General features: G+C 43.5%; 1 protein-coding gene and 1 long non-coding RNA gene across 3 annotated transcripts in view; one reads left to right on the forward strand and one right to left on the reverse strand.

Annotated features, from left to right (window-relative positions):
- The window catches only part of ATP2A2 (ATPase sarcoplasmic/endoplasmic reticulum Ca2+ transporting 2), a 61,220-nt gene extending 51,809 nt beyond the window's left edge, over positions 1–9,411 (reverse strand). Inside the window, exons 1-4 of one of the 2 annotated variants that reach the window (XR_005983779.1) lie at positions 8,772–9,411; positions 8,052–8,069; positions 7,868–7,950; positions 208–312 (exon numbers count right to left, since the gene is read on the reverse strand). Coding sequence is in view for 1 of the 2 variants with exons in the window: in XM_041728915.1 (XP_041584849.1) it covers positions 208–312; positions 7,868–7,950; positions 8,052–8,069; positions 8,772–8,889 (324 nt within the window). In the remaining variant the exon portion in view is untranslated. The remainder of the gene's footprint in view (positions 1–207; positions 313–7,867; positions 7,951–8,051; positions 8,070–8,771) is intronic. The other variant, XM_041728915.1, reaches the window with a different exon arrangement.
- Positions 9,412–15,975: 6,564 nt separating this feature from the next.
- Positions 15,976–17,544, forward strand: LOC121475315. Its single transcript, XR_005983721.1, has 3 exons — positions 15,976–16,290; positions 16,659–16,732; positions 17,439–17,544. It is a non-coding gene; the product is annotated as an uncharacterized LOC121475315 (long non-coding RNA).
- The last annotated feature ends 3,581 nt before the right edge of the window (positions 17,545–21,125 follow it).

Below are 21,125 nucleotides of genomic sequence, written 5' to 3' on the forward strand. Positions count from 1 at the left end.
TCATGAAGGATGAGTAATTTTAACAGTATATAGTGCAGGAGACATCTAAAATGTTGCCATTAAATAAACAGACAAAAAAAAAAAAAAACACACGTAGACTTTCCAAAGATATTTTTAGTCAATGCATCAGGGAAAAAAACAGATTAACACAGCTTAAAATCACTTATATAGATTGCTAAAATCTAGCAGTGCAGAATTTTTGCTTACCTGCCATACACCCACAATTGCATTGGCTACTAATATAAGTAAAATTACAAAGGGTTCTACAAAGGCTGTAATTGTTTCTTCACCTTCTTCAAACCAAGCCAAAACCTAAAAGAGAAATGGCATGTGTTAGAACCGTAATGTGTTTTTCGGCTTAGTGCCATTTGACAACAAAAGTGGCTAGTGCTAAAGGAATTACAATATACAGTATCTCTCTTCTTATCATCTCTAGAAACAAATGGTGGCAAAATGTAATGACAGCACCAACCAGCATATGTCCCCTGTTCAGAGTAATTCTTGAGAAATCAAAACTATACAACTTCTTAATGCCCTTCAAAAGCTAATTTAATTTTTCACATAATAATTGTTTTGAAATCCAAATAAAATACTTTCTGGGAAATAAATTCCATTCATTTTACAAGTACACATTCAGAAGAAATTAAAAAATTCTCAATTTTGTTAAAGTAAAAGGCAATCATCTACAACTTTGTGTTTTGCTTTTGCTTAATATTCCTATAAAACAATATCCACAGGTATAAATTCACTGTAAAGATCACTTGATTACGGACTCAAAATTGTAGAGTACTGATAATGTTCTGGTATTATCAGGGGTATCACTGTAGGTCATCTCAGAATTACTCAAGGTTGTTCTGTGATCAGCAATCTATTTTGAAGGTTATCCTCCATATGACATCTAGTATAGCAACACAGCACTTCAGAGATGGCAGAAGTCCACAAATGTTACTTATAACTGGATACAGAACACTGCCCAAGAAAAATGACCAGAAAATTAATTTCTAGCTCACACGACCATAACCTTGTCAGGGTGTAAGAGCTACAAGTTAAGAGAGCCAAGAGCCACGACAAACTTCATAATTTAGCAACTCAAGGTGGTAAGAGAACCCAAGAAACGAATCTTTAACAATGACAAAGAGGGATCCCTGGGTGGCGCAGCGGTTTGGCGCCTGCCTTTGGCCCCGGGCGCGATCTTGGAGACCCGGGATCGAATCCCACATCGGGCTCCCGGTGCATGGAGCCTGCTTCTCCCTCTGCCTATGTCTCTGCCTCTCTCTCTCTCTGTGACTATCATAAAAAAAAAAATTAAAAAAAAAAAACAATGACAAAGAACATGGTAAAACAGCCTTCTAAATAGTTAAAAACTAGTTTTTGTGAAAAACTGCCAATTGAGAAAGGATATCAAACATATCTAATGATTCAATGTGGGATAAGATTTGCCTTTGTTTGTTTTTTTTTTAAGATTTATTTTTATTTATTTATGATAGACCGAGAGAGAGAGAGAGAGAGAGAGGCAGAGACACAGGCAGAGGGAGAAGCAGGCTCCATGTCAGGAGCCTGACGCGGGACTCGATCCCGGGACTCCAGGATCACGCCCTGGGCCAAAGGCAGGCGCAAAACCTCTGAGCCACCCAGGGATCCCCTTGCCTTTGTTTTTTAATATTGCTTTAACATGTCTGCATATTTCACAAAAGTCTTTTCTTTAAAAGAACTATTTAGTAAACAAGGAAAGCACTGGTTTTGATACTTTTTAATACAGTCAGATAGGACTCATGGTAATAATGAAACCATCTATGTTTATGCTGAGTGAAATAGTATAAAGTGAACTTTTACACAAATAGTAAACAATCAGAGAGGTGAGTAAGGCAAGGCCTAACGTGAATTTTTCAAGGAAGATAAGGGAATGTTGAATGAACAAGAAATACCAACCTGAGAAGCAAAAAAAACCAACAAAAAACCAGGAGACACCAGGCCTGGGTCCGGATAGGTAGCAATGAGCACTGACAGCTACTGAACTACAACAGGCAGAAAAGCAGAACGAATATAAATGTTGCCACAAGCTTTCAACAGGGCATTCCTGGTGTTAAGGCCAGGCCTAGTGCCAAAATGAAAACTTCTCTAGGAAGTTATAAATTTTGATAGATGCAAGATCACAGCTGGTTTGATACTAGCCTTTCAAACATTTTGCCAAGGAGAGCATATCAGAAATAAAAAACTTAATTAGCTCTTAGGGGAGAAAAATCGCTCAACTTGCTGAGTAACTAGGACCTTTCCAAAAGGTCAGTGAGGCATTAGCAATTGTAAGATAAGCTTCACACCTTGTTAAAGAGGGTATGAACTTCCCTCTTGGCAACTAGGCCTAAGGAACAACTTAAAAGTTATATCCCCTAACAGCTGGAGCAAAGGGAAGACTACAGCAATAGTGATAGGACTCTCAGAGCCAATCTCTACTTTTTAAAAAACGTGTGGTTCCTTTACACAAGTAGAATGTACCAATCATGTACAAATCCTTATCTGTACAATGCAGTAACCTTTTCTCCCACTATAAAACTTCAAATGTTTATGTGTTAGAAACCCAGGCATTCATAATTATTTGAAGGTTCAAAAAAAATTATTTGAAGGTTCCACAAGTGTATTAGTTACTGCTTGATGAAAAACCAGTGGGCAATGGGTGAAAGGCTGGTGCTGAACCTATTTAAAAATCAACAACCATCAATTTCCTGAATATTTTTTTTAAATGTCTATTTTGAAACCACAAATAACCCAAATAATTAAATGCTACAACCCAGGGCAGCCCGGGTGGCTCAGCGGTTTAGCGCTGCCTTCAGCCCAGGGCCTGATCCTGGAGACCCGGAATCAAGTCCCATGTCAGGCTCCCTGCATGGAGCCTGCTTCTCCCTTTGCCTGTGTGTCTCTGCCTCTCTGTCTCTCTCATGAATAAATAAATAAAATCTTAAAAAAAAAAAAAATGCTACAAAGTGAACATCAACCTGTATTTCGTTAACTGGTAAGAACCAATCCAGTTGAACACGTTCAGATCATATTATGCAGTCCTTCATGGTTTGTTCTATTGAAAGGAAACCTCCAATGTCCATGGGATGATGCTTACACATGAAAGATCCCAGAAGATGAGAAAGGGAGTGAAGAAGAGTGTGTAGACATATTACTACCAAAATGAAAGATGCCTTCTTAGCATTATTATAGACAGTTCATAATTACAGTTTATCAAGTTATACAAAATATATTTATATGGGGGTAAATGTTTCTAGAAATCTTCACTGAGAATATGTTGAACATAAATGATTACCTATTTGTATTGCCTTTTGTCCACTACCGTTATCCCCAGAGGCCTAGAAGAGTCTGGTACACAGACCATGCTCACTGTTTACTATACAGAGGCGTCAATGAAAATCTCACAGAACCTCTATGGTACCAGACTCTGAGGGTGGTAAATAAACTTTAACACCTAGAGCAAAAAGTAACCAACTTCATCAACACTATCAAAGGGAAGTGGAAGAAAAAAACTACAGCGGGTTAATTTTAGGCACAGTGTTTCTTCTTTGCTTTGCACTATTAATATAGTAACAATATTTGTCTTCTGCAGTTTATAGAATCCAGAAAATTCAAAGCTTCAAACTTGCCAATCCTATTCAAGGTAACCACTAACTAACAATACTCAACTAACAATACTCAACAATGCTTCAATAGGGTAGCAGAGACCATCTTCTAATTGTAAGACTTATTATCTCTGCATATCACAGTAACTTCTGACAGGACAACCAGGAGATGCAAAAGCAAACTTTCATCCAAGGTAAAAAGGTGTGTTCCAGTGGGAGACAGTCATGGTTCCGTGACTCTATTACCTTAGCTACATGTTGGGATAAGGTACTGAGCTCTTAATGAAATCCAAAAAAAAGAACACGAGAGAGATCATAAGCACATTTTTAAGACTGAGGGCACCTGTCTGCATTCCTCTTTGTGTCCCTAGAAACTTGCAAGGACACTGGGTACTCAAATACTTGTTCAATGGATGGAGAAATTTACATCAAAAAGTTTTAAAGAGGAAACTGAAATTAAACATTTCACAAGAAAGAAAAAACTATCAATAAATGTTATGACAATTGTCTGGGGTAGGAAACAAAAATTCTTTCAGCCACTAAAAACAAAAGTATGGATTAGACTACATTCTCTTCTGACCCACAGACAAACCTTATTTAAAAATATTGATTTTAGATTTGAGAATACAATCTTCTTAAAAACATGCACACAAAACATACACATTCACTTTTTTTTTTTAAGATTTTATTTATTTGAGAGAGAGAAAGATCATGAGGAGGGGGGAAGAGCAGAGGGAGAAGCAGACTCCCTGCTGAGCTGGGAGCCCTGATGCGGGACTTGATCTAGGACCCTAGGATCATGACCTGAGCCAAAGGCAGACGACACCTAACACCCAGTATTCACATTCACCTTTCAAAACATTTTAAAGAAAGGCTCTAAATAAGTTAGTTACACCAGTGAACTACTCATTTATCCTTAAAAAAAAAAAAAAAAAAAAAAAAAAAAGAAGTTAAAAGAAAACACAGGGAAAAAAGTAAAATCATTACAAAATATAAAATACTACTTGACTATATTGTTCTAAGAAAACCAAAGAAAGCAGACCTTGTGAATTTTCAAAGTGCTACTAACACAAGTTCACCTCAAATATCTATTGTATCAAAATCACTAACCCAGGTTCTAAAAGAAATGAAGAATCCCTTTTAAAGGGTCCAGTAGGAAAGAAAGACCAACTATTTAAATAAAAGTAACAAGTTGAGAAGTGCCTTGGTCTAAGCAAGTTTGAGCAGCATTTTAGGGTCAATGCAAGTAGCTGTGGTGGGGAAACGGGATGGAAGGCAGAGCAACTTTTGCAAACTGTTACCATAGAGGATCTGATGGATTCCAACGAGGCAAATATGGCCCTCTTACTCATCTCCTTCAGGTCTTTTCTCTAGAAGTCACCTTCTTGGAAGACTTTCCTGACCAACCTATGTGAAAATTATATTCACCTCCTCATACTCCTATCCTTCTGCTTTTTCTCCATAGCACTATCACTGTCCAACAGACTACACATTCTACTTCTTTATTATCTGTCTCCACTAGAATGTCAGCTCCAGATTAAGAGACTATTTTGTTCAAATGCTGTATCCCCATTGTCTGTGCCACGCATGTCCAGGTGTTCAATAAATACCCAATGAAGCAGTGAAAGAGAGTAAAGAACAAGTATTCCAGTAAGCAACCATGATAAATTAAATGAGGGGTAAAGTTTTAACCAAAGAGGAGGTAAAGACAAAGTGAAAGGATAGTAGGTCATGAATGTCAAATTAAAGAATTTAGTTACTTCATATGTAGTGGAAGAGATTATAGCTTACTTCTTCCAATCCAAATAAACTTAAAAACCATTTCTATTTGGTGAATACTGCAATTAAACTTTATCCCTACAGGTCATGAGTATAAAGCATTAACGCAGCTTCCTAAAGTTAACATTTCACTTAGTTTGATATCTGGAATAAATCACTAAAGCCTAGTATTTCTTTTTAACTTGAGCAGAAACGGATGATATAGTATGTACATGTTGTAGGAACTATCTCTTCAATTCTCCAAAAGAACATGAATATTCTACCATGATTTTCCTGTAAAATAGGAATAAACTGACTATCACAAAAAAGACTCCATGACCTTCTGAAAGATAAATGAGGAATGAAAAGGTCAAGAACAATGTAGTAATAGTGCCAATTCCACATGAAGAAAATCAACAAAACAGGTTTGATATCCAAAATGTCTTGATCAAACAAGTCAGAGCAAACTAAGTGACAGTATTTCCTAAACATTTATTATTTCTGTTTAGCAACCCATAAAATTAAAATGTCACACAGTTCATTTCCTGAGCATTAACTCCAAGTAGTTACCAAAAAAGTAATTCATATTTCAATTCCAAAATATAGCTCTAAAAAGCTATAAAACCCCAACATCCTACCCTATAAAATTAGAGCAATTATTTTTAAAACCCATTTGAAAATGCTTAGAAACTATAAATTCCTTACTTCAAAATAAAAGCATACACATCACTAATTCAAATTTTAATACAAAGTCTTTCAAACTGGCAACTTAAAAGAGATCCTATACAACCCAAATAGTCAATAGCTTGTTCACAGGAAATAATGCTACTGTTATTACAACACTGCCTTAAGGTACACACACAGAAAACTCAATAAAAATTTATCTCTACCTTGAATATACCAGGTGATTTACCTCTAAGATGTCTCTGATAACCTTACTGATCCCCCAGTATTTTAACTATCAAAGCCGAGGATATTTCAGAATTATGCAGGTAGCTTAAACATAAACGTTATACTACTCCAAATGTATTATTTGTTTTGCCCCACGACAATGCACTGAAACTGATAAACAGCTCTACTCCTTTATCATAATTGATAAAGCAGCAGACATTTAGGAGGGATGCGGGAGGGAGGAGTGGGTGGCGTTGAATTAATCAAGGACACACAGACATGTAAGAAGCATGGAGTTATTCAGGAGGCTGAATGCTTTGCTACAACACTCTCAATTTTCATTGAAAACCACAGAAAAGATTCGTGAGGACTGAATTATTATTAACACTTACATATCACTTAGCCAACATGGCATGATAGATTAATATTAAAGTCTCAGGTCAGAATCTGTATATAGTACTACTCCAAAAAGCTCACCTCTTGCCAATTTCTCCCCCTCACCCAAAGGAGTGCCCACTGCTTCCTTTCTACTTAGTTCTCAAAATAGCCTTCCATGATATGGAAGACTAAGGTAGATTCCTGGGGCTTGAATATGTACAAATCTACAAAAATGAAACCTTGAAGCTGTGTCAATTTTGTGAAGCCTGAAAAAGTAGTGCACTGGGTGAATTTCACTTCCCATCGTGGTTAATACAAGAATAAAATACTGTAATTTGAGAACAAAAGTCATCTCATGCTGTTAGGATTAGGAACATCTGTGTCCTAGTCATGACCATTTTTAGGAAAACTACCAAGAAGTCCACTGCCCAAGAAAAAATGCAGTAAAAAATATTGAACAAAAAAAAAAAAATGTTAATAACCTAGAAATATCCTCAGCAGCCCATCACCCTTTTTCTGCTGTAGTTCTTTGCATTTCACCAGTTTCTTAGCAACCATACAGGACTCGTCGGTAACCACTCAAAGAATAAGAAAAAACAGGGTTTTTTTTTCTTTTAAGATCTAGAACCAACTATACAGAACCTTGTTCTCCCTACCTAGGAATCATTTAAGACAGGGGTCCAATTTAGATAAATATACCATCCTAAAGGTCAGTGACCAAATTTGGTCAACACTGGTGCCATCACTGCCGTCATCATTCTTGTCACTGTCAGAAACAACTGTCACCTTGCCATTACCAGGAAGGGAGAGCAACTGGAATATTCCCTTTCTAAGTTCTATTTACAGACTACAAAGGGCCCCAAATCATCTTAGTATGATCTTACACAATGGGAGAATCTCAAACAGAAAAGACCCTCTGATAAATAACTTTTTTGATATTAAAAATCTGATAAAACACAAAAAATTTTAAGACCCTGGCCCATTTGGGAACAAATTCTAACTGCACTGTAAATGCCAGGCATTAATTTTCTGCACACAAATGGCTCCAAGAGTTTTGTTTAGAATTTTCAACTATCTAATTTTTTTTTTTTTTTTAAATGGGAGATACCATTTAAATCTCTAGATATAATGTTCTCACCCAATAGACACCATTTATTCCTTGGTTTTTCATCTCTGGGACAGTCTCTACTTTTTGGAGAGAAAATAAGTTTCTTTATACTTACAAAAGATATACACGCTGCCAGCAATAATATTCGAACTAGTAAGTCTTCAAACTGCTCGATCACAAGTTCCAGCAAGGTTTTTCCTGTCAGGAACAAACATTTGTTGTAAATGTCATCCTAACATCAGCACACAAAAGGGATTAAAAAAAAAAAAAAAAAAAAGGAACATGTTAAGATTACTCACCTTCTTCAGCCGGTAACTCTGCAGGACGTAGAAATTCGCCAGGCAACGTGTCAAGAAGGGGAGGAAAAAATTAGCATTGCCTTTACAAAGAGAATTGCTAAAATTACCACTGTCTTCGAAAGACGTAGATACGTCTTCAGACAGATGAACCCCTCAACCATTTTTAAGGAAACCATACCGAATGGTACCCCCAAGAAAATGTGCAATTTTCGTTGTAACCAGCATCTTAGGTCTCTCCCGAAGCGTAAAATCTCATCGCTATCTACGGAACAAGGGGTCAGCTCAGCTGGGTCATGACTCCTGCCAGATGTGTAACTCTGGGTACTACAAGACCGGCTGGAGGCTTTCTCAACGGCAACGACGCCTCGTAAACCGGCTGGGGACAAGAAAATGTCTCGCAGGGTTCGGCCGAGCTGCAGGAGGCTCGTCCCTCCCTCCGGCGGGGCCGGCTGCTGCCGGTGACAAGCCGCCGAGCTGGCTGCGTGCGGGGAAAGCCGAGGGCTCAAGGCACGGGGTCCAGGAGGCAAAGACACGACCCCGGCGCCCCGGCCTGCAGTCCGTCTCCCGCGGGGCCGGCGCGCGGGCCCGACCCGCCGCCTGCAGCCCTCGGCGGGCGCGGAGCCCAGACCCACGAGGTGGAGCCCGGTCAGCCATCTTCCCTGCTCTGGGGCCCGCGGCGGGCTGCGCGGGGCCCCTGCAGCCCCGGGCCCGGCCACCTACCGTTGGAGCCCCATCTCTCCTTGAGCTTCTTGACCTGCTCCAGACTCAGCCCCGTGCTCTCGTTGACGCCGAAGTGGCCCAGCACCTCCTCCACCGTCTTTGTGTGCGCGTTCTCCATGGCTGCGGGGGCCCGGCCGGCCTCGCCTCCAGTCCCCGCGGCCTCCTAGTCTCCGCCTCGCACTCGGGCCGTGGGCTCGTGCCACCCCGGGCGCCCAGGCGCGGACAGGCCTCTCCCCCTCCTCCTCCTCCTGCGGCCGCTTCCGCCTCGCCCGGCGCTGAATCACCCCGCGCCCCCTCCCCCAGACAACCGCCCCTCTGGCTGCCCGGCCCTCGCCGGCGCACGCCCGCGCTCAGCTGGGCGGTGGGGGGCTCCTGACCCTCCCTCCCGTCGTCAGAAGGGAGGGCCTCCTTCGCCCTCAACCGCCCTCTGGGAGCGCAGGCCGCGGCCCCCGAGCCCCCTCCCCGCTCTCCCGAGGTGATTCGCGGCCCCGCCCGGGCCGGAGGAGGGGGCACCCGGCCGACCCCTGAGGGCGGAACGAGCGAGGGCGGCGAGCCGTGCACGGTGCGCTCGCCCTGTTCCTTCAGCTCCGCACCCCCGACAGCGGCGGAGGAAACTGCGGCGAAAGAGAAGGAGGTGGCGTCGGGGACGGTTCCGCGGCGGCTGCTCTAATAGCATTTATCCGCCGCTGCCTCCCCTCTAGCCGCCGCCGCGGCATGTGGACGCCGCTCATTGGCCGAGAGGGCCCAGCGCGGCGCGGGCGGCGCGGCCCCGCCCCCTCCCCGCGCTCCCTCCTCCCGCGCGACTCGCGCCCACGCCGCCGCGCATGCCCCGCCCCCTCCCGCGCACCGCCCCCAGGAACCCGGATAGAGGCCTGCGCGCGCGGAGCCGCGCCCGCGCAGTGGCGCCCGGGCCCGCGGGCCGGCGGAGGACTCGGGGTCTCGCGGTCTTCCCTCCCCGCCCGCCTGCGGACGTAGAGCCCGGAGAGGCCGAGGGCTCACGGTGGGCTCCCCGCGCTCGCTGCCCCGAGAACTCTCTGCCCGTCGGGGTCGGCCTGGGGGCGGCGGGGGCGGCGGGGAAGGCGAGGCGGAGGAGCCCGGGAGCTCGGCCCGCACTGGGCTTCCCGAAGCGCCGCTCGGCTGGGTGTCCTTGGCTCGCCCGTCCGCTAGCCCTTGCCTGGCGGGCCGCACTCTGCATCCTAATGTGTCTCCTTCAGAGCCCCCTTCCGGAAGTGCGGGGAGGGATCCCGCAATTCACTTCCCACGCCGCCCGCGTCCCGCACGTGGTCTCGGGAGCTCCGCATCCCGCACCCCCGGGCGAGCGCTCCACCGCACACCAACGTCACCCCTTCCCCAGCGGGGTCTGTGCTCCGACCCAAGGAATCCCACTGGGGGCGGCGGGGGCAGGGAGGAGATTTTAACGTGAATAGCCCGTGTGGGCTAGAAGTCACAGGCTGTACCACCGTAACTGCCAAATAACGAGAACTGTGCTAGGAGGTGCTTCACTTGGGCATTCAAATCAAGGTTCCACTTTACCCACTAGGAGAAAGGAGGACTTTGATCCAAAGCCTATTCTTAAACCACAGATGACTGGCTCCAGAGGTCCGTGCAAAACCTAGGAAACAGCAAAATAAAGGGCAATTTGCTTACGTAAAGTTAGATTACTTGACAGGGGAAGGGGCCTTTGCGTTGTATTCAGTTGTATTCGTGAACAAAAGACGAACATATTCGCATCACAAAGAACGACTTTCTTAAGGAAGTGTGTGGCAGAATGAAGCATTTCGTCTACTTTTGTGTTTGGCAATAGTGTGCCATAGGCATGAGCCAAAGCAGAGAAAAAACACCTCAGTTGTCCCAAATGGCTCAGTCTCAGGACTTAAGATGAATTCCTTCAACAGATGCAAATCGCAGTACACTACCCAGCTGAAAAAAATCAGGCACGTCATTTAAATTATTTCCAAGGAGTGGAGGCTGGCATGCAGTTTTGATTGATACTTGGAAAAGGACCAACAAAACCCTACACGAAATAAACAAAATTCTAGTGTATGGCAATGCGCTAAGAGAAGCAAGGTGGAAACTGGTTAGGTCACAGGCTTGGAGCCTCCTCCAGGAGGGACACGTGATCGCATGTTGGGGGTGTGGTAATGGAGGGCTGCTGGTTCTTTTCCCTCCAAGACCAGGTCAGAACCATTGCTTCTGCCTCACCTCATCTCTTTCAGCAACAATAGAAGCACTACAAGCGGGAGGATCGCTGTCTATCCTAGCCTGGAAATTATCTTGGCCATTTGACTTTGGGTCTCTGTTCCATGGCTGTATGGATGCTTGGAGTTGAAAGCACCTCTGGTTGTGGTCATGAGCTTCTCCCGGGGTTCTGGACATTGGCTTTTGTACTCCGTGGTCTTCTCGGGATTGTCAGGTGCCTAGTTCCATCTTATCATTCAGATATCTTGGCTGACTACTTAAAGTGGCCACCTCCCCTGGTCACCCTTATTATCCATCACATTGTTTTATTTTTTTTTTTCACGGCATTTATCTGTGATGCTGTGTTTTTGTTTAGCTGTTCACTGTGTGTTTCTCCTTACTGAGGTACAAGCTCCATGAAACTACGGGTTTGTCTATCTTGTCCATCCTCAGGATGTGGGATGGTCCCTGGTGTACTTTCATCATTTATTGAATACCTCCTGTTGGAACGAATGAGTCCCACCAACCCTGATCCATCAGTGACCCGCAAAGGGCCTTGCCATGGGAGGAGCCTCAACAAATTTTTGCTGAACCTAAGTTCATTGATTTTCAATTTGCGAGATAAACAGGAGGGCCTCTGAACTACTTGCTTCATGGGAATGGCCATGAAAGTTAATCAGGTTTAACAAATAAAAGCAAGGCAGCATTAAAGGTTTCTCAGAGAAGAGTGATGTGGAAGTTCACACTGGTGCTGTTACCACATTGTCATCACCTCCCAGACTGTTCTTTGCAAGTCTGTTATCTACTGGAGGTTAGAATACTCCTTTAAACTGAAACTGTGATTTTTTTTAGCTTGGAGTTGGCCCCTACTATGTCACATACCATTTATGCACTTGGTTCCTCAACCTGTGGGTGTCTCTGAAACTTGTCATTTATAAGTTGCCAAAATTTAGCATAAACCCAGCCTCCCAAGGGCAGAAAGGGCAAGTTTATCTTATGTAGAAATAAACTTATGTTCAATTTATTTTGTGCATTGAGCTACACATGCTACTCATGAACAAGGTTAAAAAAGAAAATAAGAATGGGTTTTGCAAGTAGTCTATTGTATACTAAGGTTGCAGCTATTTTCAATTAATTGAGGACAGGGAGAGGAAAAAGAAGAGAAACCATGATTCAGAATGATGGATGATTTGATCAAGGAACCCCAAAGGAATTAATAAAGGAGGACATTAGCTAGTAATAGGCAGGCTAGTTTAAAAAGCTAGGCAGACAGAAAAGTCCCAGTAAAAAAAAGAGTGACCTGGAAAGGAGGCCCCAGCCAACTTCCCAACCCTCTACAGCCCATCTGTAAAGCGATGGAGATTGCAAAGGCAGCCTGTTCCATATTTGGACAGCTTTAATCATTAAAGCAGGCTCCTCCTAGGCTAAATTCACCCGCCCCTAACTAACTGCTCCTATATATCGGATCTTGTTTAGCCCTCTGGAACAACTCAGAATAAATTTAATCCCTCCTCTGTGTGAGATCCCTTTGAGTATTTCAAAATATCTGTTGTGCTTTATAAAGTCTCTTTCCTCAGCTAAAGAAGAACAGAGACTGAGTTGTTCCTTCTATAGAAGGAGTCTGCAACCTCTCAGCATCCTCCTTGTCCAGTCTTAGAGACACTCAACACTAGAAAATGAAAGTCTAGGCATAGTTTTGGAGCAAGGCCCTTGTGGAGTTACCACTGTCCTCCCTTGTCCTGATGCTTACTTACCCCTGCACATTGTTGATTTGTCTGGACAATCAACTCAAAACTAAATCCTGTGTATATAAACTGCTGTATTGTTAAATCTTCCCATCACGTACTTGGATGTTGATTCTTTCTAACCCAGGCACTGAACTCTGACTATAATGAAATGTTCTCATGTTCATTTTGGTCCTTGCAGTCTTGCTGTGGGCTTTTTGAGTTTTTATCTTCATGACATGTTTTAGCTCTATGTCCCAGCTTGGGTTAGGCATAAATTTGGAAAGCATGATTTATGACTTCTATGTCTTTATACAATAGAATGTCTAGACATTCATTCCACATTAGAAAATAACCAGTCAACTGGATTTAGTTGTTCAACAGCTATAGTCAACCTGGCTTCAGCTCAGGAAAGTCAGGGAAGTGAAAATCTTATGTACTCTCCTGCCTCTCTCTTATATGGCATTTGAAAAGACCATTTTTTTGGTTGAGCACATGATGTAGTCAGCCTGACTTCAAGGATAATGTTATATGAAAAATACATATTTGCATGCTAGACTCAGAAGAGTAAGATTCACTGAGAAGTAGGTGGAAACTAAAGCTGCCCAACTCAGTCACATCTGGCATCTCTTACTGACTCTGGAACACATGCATGTTGAATGAAATAATGGGAAGAATTGCTGCAATATTAAAATGCTTTGTTATGTAAATTAAAGTCTCTTCAGGTAACTATGGGATGGTAATCCACTGCATTATTATCTAGCCCACATTTCTTGACTTGCTTGTAAGAGCTTAATGAAAGGACTATTCGAATGTGTTGCTAAGCTCTAGGTACATTGTCTAAAACAGACTCAAGTTCACATTGTAGTGAACAGTCTCCAAGTCACATTCTAGTGAATTTGCACAGAAATGTGTTCAGTTTGGCATGGTGTGTGTGTTTTTCATGGCTTGTGGTTTTGAACACACGCCAGTGCCTAGTGTCCACCATTTCTTCTACATGTTCACAGAATATAACTTTAACGTCTGAGAATTTGCCAAACTTAACAGAATGTCTTTTCCAGAATTTGCCCCCCTGCCTCCATTGATAAGTATCCTTTTGATGGCTTAGTGTCCAAAAGCCAACTGACTAGCTTATGTTTATAATAAAGGGACTTATTGGGAGTAGACTCCGAATTCAGAACACCCTGATCCAGGCGCTCAAATAAAGTCGCTGAGAATCTCTTTCAATCCCTTGGCTCTGCTGCTTTCCTTTGCTTTTGGCTTTGATGTAGGCTCTCTTCAGGTGACAGCAGACATGGCCCTCAGCATCTCCAGTTTATAATCCACCGAGATTAGAAATTTCATGGAGGGAAAGGCCTGATATTTTCTGACAGTCCTGTCCTCCACCTGAAACAGGGACTGTGGTCAGCCTCGTCTGAATTACATGCATTGAATTAGGGAAGAAGTGGTTCCCTGAAGCAGTGGTTTTCAAACTTTGTCATGCAGCAACATCACCTGGAAGGCTTGTGAAAAGACTTCCGGGCCCTACCTTCAGAATTCTCACTCAGTGGGTTTGGGATGGAGTCCAAGGATGTGCATCTCTAACAAGTTCCCAGGTGATGTTGATGCTGCTAGTTCAGGACTCACACCCTGGAAAACAATGCCCCCAAGGAAAATCAAGTCAAGAAAGAGAATGAATGTTGGGTTGACTAAACAAAAGGTGTCCACTTCATTGAGGAAAGTCAATGAGCTTAACTCCTTTTGGAGGAAGCAGAAGTAACTGGCATGGAATACTGGGAAGCCTGGTTGGGAGTGGCCCTAGATTCTTATGCTGCAGTTTTCAGTTTCATCTGCCATCCGTCCATCCACCACAGCCTCCCCTCCAGTTCTAAGCTCCTGCCACAATGGACTATTGTCTATTCCTCTGCACCTTTGTTCAGGCTGTTCCTGCTTCTCGGATCTGACCTGCAAACCCCTAATCATCCTTCCAAGGTGAAGGCAAAATCCCACCCCATCTTGGAGGCCTTCTCTAGACAGCGGTCATCACTTCTTCACTTACATTCTCACCACCCCAGAAATTAGTTGCTCCTTGTTCTGTGTCCCACATGGCACTTTTTATCTCACTCAACAATAGTATAGGTACTCAGGTTTGCCTCCTACTTCTCGGGCCTATCCTTTTCAGCCTTTTTTCATGTGCTTCCCATCTTCTACTCAACTTGAAATGTGGAATGTCCCAGGACGTAGGACATGGAACATTCTTCCTTATCCACAATCTTTCCTTAGGCCCACTGCTTTAAATGCCGCCTAAATATTGATGATATACACATTTGCATATCCAGACTCCTGTACGCAGCTGTCTATGTGATCTCACCACTTGACTGGGACACGGACTTTCCATGTGAGAAGGACAGATGGGGGGTGGGGTGATAGGATGGTCACCTCCCTCTGAGAAGTGAGCCATGAATAATATATAGCCATTTGCACAGTCAGAGCTGAGAAGAACAGCATTTGGAACAGAAGGAATGGCAAACTGGCAAATGTACATATGAACAGTACTCTTTCTTTCACCCTGCTTAGTGATGAAGACTCTTATTATTTGTGTTCTTCCACCGAATTAGAAAGTCCAAGAGAACAGGGACCCTATGTACTTAGAAAGTGCACAATAATGAATGAATGCATGATAATTATTTGTGTTGAGTCTTTGATGCTCCCTTATTTACTTTATGCCACCCCCACCCTACCACAGTGTGGGACATGTAGCAGGTGCTTAGTACATATCTACCAAGGTAATTCATGAAGCCCTTCACTTTCTTTGCAATTATTGCTCCAGGGGTAAAAAAAAAAAAAAAGTTACCATTAGAAAAAAAAATCTTAAAGAAAAGAAACCCATGCAGCAGTGCCAAACAAAGTACTGTGGAACGGTTTTCAGAACCATAGCTCCCTGATGGGATAATGTAGTTTAAATATAGCAGCTATTTCTCCCTCCAGTTGGTTTGTTCTTTGATTTTTGTGGAAAGATTTCAAAAGTTCTCTTCCACTGCCCTCCTTTCTCACCCTCCAAAGGTGCTCAGACCTTAAACAGAGAAATGTTTAAAATGAAGAGATGACAGGGCCTCCTGAGCCTGGTAGACGTGAACAGTGATTAAATGTGATTTTAATTTTAAATGATGAGCTACTCAGAGTCTCCCTTCCCTGCCCGGTGCTGGGGTGTTGCTCTGGCAGTGAGGGGAGCACAGTAAGCAGGTAGAGTTTCCATCGGGCAGAAATCCAAGGCTTGTGAATGTGCGGGGTAGGGTTGCAGCGGACAAATTCCTAGAATAGGATCTTTGTTCCCAAGCTCATGAGCTTGCTCCCTTGACGTCCCACAATAGAAAAAAGAAGGGGTGGTGGTGGTAGAGGCATGTTCAGGTCTCCTATTGTGATCCTGCTGTCGTTACCTGATAGTTCACAAAAGATCCCAGGAGGCTGGCTGCCCTCCCAAGTCACCTTGTGATTCTCTCCTGATTTCAGAGAGGGGGAGGGAGGGGGACACTGTGTATCCTGAGGGAAGCATGTCTGACAAGCCTGATCCGTTCCATCTGGGAGGATGCATCATGAACCCCATCTGGCTCCAGCAGTCTGCCGAAGCTGAGGCGATGGTCCTCTCCCGCACACCCCCACCTGCTCCCGTCCCTCTGCAGCCCACTCAGACATCCTCCCCTGAAGGCTGCAGCTCCAGGCTTCTCCCACTCCCAAGGCTTCCCCTCTCTTCCTAGCCCTTGCCTTCTTTTCTACAATCCCCCTTTGCTCCTTTCTCCCATCCGTGGCTTCTCTCAATCTCCCAGCCCTCTACGGATGTGGGGTTGACTGGAAGTGTGCTCATGCGCGCCCCTTGGGACAGCCCTGTTCATTCACTCAGTCCTCCCGCACCACCCAGATCATGTCCTGATTTGGAGACAGATACGCCCAATGTAAGGTCCCGTCCTGTGTCCAGGTACAATGACACTGCCTCTCCTTCTCTTAGCAGCTCTCCATCTCAAATGGTGGTGGAACCCGCAGCCTCTGCTTTAGCTTTCAAGCTTATCATTTGAATCTTCTCAGGTGGGTTCAATCTGCATAGATGTGGGGGATGGGTGGAGTACAAGAGAGCAAAGACTTAGCTGGGGATGTTTGCAAACATTGGACATTTCTCTTCCATGACTCATTGGAGGAGAACAGAGTCCTCCCTCCTCCTGGAATTCAGCAAACCCATGGCCAACTCCTACCCCCACCCTACCCCCAAAATAAAACCACCCACACATAGAAACTTGTCCTTAAAAATCAGATTTCCCCCAAAGATCTGACATGGCAATTTGGGGAGGGGAGCATTATAAGGCCCAGAAGAATAGCCTTGAAGAAGATTCTCTGACCTGGGGACAAAGGGGCTGCAGAAAGAGCCCATCATCTGCAAGTAAAGAGAGTGCATGTGTTAGGTGTGTCCCTTGAAGAACAGTGCCTTCATTGCCCCCTGGCTCCTCCACTTCCCCCAAACTTTCTACTTAGTAGCTTCCTAATACAAAGCCTGTGATAGACAACCTTTGGGTCACTCTAGAGAGGCTTGATTTTAGTGGTACATAAAAAGGCTCTAGAAAAAAAAAATAGATGGATGCAGATAAAAAGGAAGGAAAGGAGACAAAAAGGAAGATGTCATTTATTACATACGTATTCGCCACGCATGCAACATGCTGGGAACTTTTGACGTGTTGTCTTACCCCATCCTTGAGACAAGCCTGACCAGGAAATATCATTATCATTCCTATTTTCCCAGATACTGAAAGCTGAAACTGACAGGCTGAAGTCATTTGCTGGTCACACAGAAATCGCTATTCAGTAAACATTGTTAAGAATACAAGATTAAAAAAAAAAAAAAAAAAGAATACAAGATTATGGGACGCCTGGGTGTTTCAGCGTCTGCCTTCAGCTCAAGTCGTGATCCTGGGGTTCCAGGATCGAGTCCCACATCAGGCTCCCTGTGTGGAGCCTGCTTCTCCCTCTGCCTGTGTCTCTGCCTCTCTCTCTGGGTCTCTCATGAATAAATAAATAAAATATTAAAAAAAAACCCAAGATTATTTTACGGGGGAATAACTAGTTAGAACCATTCCTCACACCATGAAATGCAATACATTTCATAGGGGAAAGAGTTAAACCCTAAAAAAAAAAAAAAAATCCGTAAAAGCAATTAAAAGCAGCAACAAAAGCATATATGGGTGGAAGGGAGATAAATTTCTAAGTACCTCAGATAAAGAAACATTTTTAACTTGCCTAACAAAACGTTACAAAACAAATGGAGGGAATATATGCATGAAGAGTTGGAAAGAAACTACATGATTCCTGAAAAATCTTTTAACACCAGGAGTCTGATTCTATGACTGCATAAAGGCATCAGAAAAAGACACATGCATACAGATCTGGACTGTAGCAAACGAATATCTCAGTGGCTGGTCCTTGGAGCAGGTTGGTTCAGGGTCATTCTGAGTTCTGCAGAACTATAGCCCCTCGGGTGGGGGAGCGATAGCTGTTTAACTGGCTGTACAAGGAGCTGAGAAAGACGCAAAGAAGAAAGTGACAGCCACTGAACACTGCATGAGGCGCCTTCCGCCAGCAGAATGCAGTGACCTGAACTGGCATACTGCCAGGACAGTGGGATTAACTTCCCAAGCTCGGGCCAAAACGGGCCCCGGGATTTTTATTTTTATTCGTTTTCCATTACAACTGCACAGCAACGCAAACAAGCCCCAAAACAATGAGAGCCACCAAGAGTCATTTTCCCTTGCGGGTGTGGGGTGCCATCTCAGTCCCACACATCTTGCTGACCTTATCTTACCGAAGTTTAACAATTGAGAGTTTGATTACTCACTTCCCCACCAACGTTAATGGGAGAGTGGGACCGTGATTGCCCAATTAAAGCAGTATGCACACACACACAAAAGGGGAAATAGAGCAAGATGCACGCATGGAGCCAGGAAGAAGAACTTGAGGAGTCAGTGGGCCTGAGAAAAGAGGTCTGGTTCTCCCAGTCCCCCAAGATCAGGAGCCTGTAGGCACTGGGATTGAAAGAGATCTGACCTACGGCAACGAAATGTCAATTAAAGAGATGGCTGGGTTAGGAGGGGAAGGGAAGGGCTTAGTGCATTAGACCCACACTTCAGGCTAATGATGCTCTCAGTGAGTATTTTCTTTTTTTTTTTTTTAATTTTTATTTATTTATGATAGTCACAGAGAGAGAGAGAGAGAGGCAGAGACACAGGCAGAGGAAGAAGCAGGCTCCATGCACCGGGAGCCTGATGTGGGATTCGATCCCGGGTCTCCAGGATCGCGCCCTGGGCCAAAGGCAGGCGCCAAACCACTGCGCCACCCAGAGATCCCTCTCAGTGAGTATTTTCTAAAGGGCAGGCATTAGGTATGATTTAACTTGTGATTTGCTCTGTTCTTCCCACTACACGATTCAATGTTTTCACAGGTCTTCAAAACATCGCCTTTTAGAAGTTGTAGGGAAACAAATTCAGGAATTGAAGCCACCTGGTAAGGAATGTATGCTCTTGGGCAAACTACTTAACTCGTGACCCTAGTTCCTCTTTGGTGAAATGTGGAAAATAGAACCGACCTCATGTAGCTTTCATGAAGTGGGGGAGTATAGCACAACACTTGTGAGAGCTGGTAGAGAGACACACCTTTACCTTAGACTCATCTTAACATACAGGCTTCTTAAAACAATTATTTGGGTCAATCTCATAATAAACACATACACTAACATTATTGAGAATGTAGAGGCTTCATATCTTTCATTTCCCCCGCTTTTTAAAGTAAGAAATACGCCAGACATATAAAAAAGTACAATAATTATATACTAAGCACTCATGTGCACCCCCCCCCATGCAGTTTAAGAAATTCAACATGCTTGGTACAACGGAAACCCTTGTGAGCTCTGTGAATTCCTCCTCCTTTCTTTCCCAGTGGTGACTTCTATCCTGAACTTGGGAGTTTGTCATCCTCATGCACATTTTTTTCAAGATTATTTGTATATATGTATATATATATATATATATATATATATCGATCCATAAGCAATTTTGCAAACTGTACAGTATGCATTTTCCTCATCGTACACATAGACTTCACCAATTCTGTACCTATTCTGTATCTTGCTTTTTTTACTCACAGGTTTTTTGTTTTTTTTTTAGGTTTAGCAATACCTACATCTATAGTTACTTCATTTTTATTGTTCTCTAATTACATACATTTTTTTAAATGAACAAGTAAAACAACACAGAGAAAGCTGAAATCCTTCCGGTTCCCCTACCTCTGTAGTCCATATTATTAGTCTACAAATGTTGGGTTTCCCAGATAAAATCAAAGATGAGAATTTCACTTTCTCTCTCTTCCCTAAAACACTTAGCTCTGTTTTTTCCCTCTGCTTCCAAAACTGATGAGACTTCATTTAGGGCTGCCAAATTCTGCACTGCCGGTGCCTGTAAATAGACTGGTTTGCAGTGTAGAGAACTGATCTTCATGTGATAGGCCCCACCTCCTCTTTCAGACTGTGAAGGCTGCTCCTACCTTGAAGAAAGCCAAAGCCAGCATCGCCATGAGGTCTGGCTCTGCGGGATTATTGGCTGATGACAATTTCTCAATTGTGAGACTTTTGATAGAGGCTTAATATCAAAAGAGAATCAAGCAAGGCATGCAGTTCAGCATGAATTTTTCACTCACCATCCCCCCTTTCCCATCGTTATGAATGCCCAGACATCTGCATATAAATTTCCCTTTTGTTCTTTCCTCTGAGATACCTCAATAATTCAAACACTTTAGTTTGCCTGAGAACTGTATGGGAGGGTTGTTTACACTAAATCATATATATATTGTACTTTGTTGGCAATTTAAGGGGCTCTCGGGGATTGGCTTGACTATAGTTAATTTTCACCTTACTCATCATATGTAATGTAATTCCTTTGTTGGAAGTTTTCCATAAATGCTAGTTATTGCTATTATTATTGGAGAGGAGATGTATTTCCCTGATTTGTAAAAATATTGGAAGAACAAAATCAGCTTGGGGTATCATGGAAAATGTCCAATGCATATGAAGATGATGCTTCAGATCTTCCAGATAATGTATTCTGGGTGGAACAGGTGGCTTGCAGAGGTTTGTCAGAGCAGACAGGCTTCCACCTCAAGATTCATGATGGAGCTTACCTCAGCACATGCATAATTGAAATTTGTGGTGTTCCATCTCCTTTTTTTTTTTTTTAAAAAGGATAGACTTTTTTTTTTTTAAGATTTTATTTATTTATTCATGAGAGACACACACACACACAGAGAGGCAGAGAGACACAGGCAGAGGGAGAAGCAGGCCCCATGCAGGTAGCCCAATGCAGGACTTGATCCCGGGTCTCCAGGATCACGTCCTGGGCTGAAGGTGGTGCCAAACTGATGAGCCACCCGGGCTGCCCCTCCATCT

Source organism: Vulpes lagopus, chromosome 14 (assembly GCF_018345385.1).
Source record: "Vulpes lagopus strain Blue_001 chromosome 14, ASM1834538v1, whole genome shotgun sequence".
Lineage (NCBI taxonomy): Eukaryota > Metazoa > Chordata > Mammalia > Carnivora > Canidae > Vulpes > Vulpes lagopus.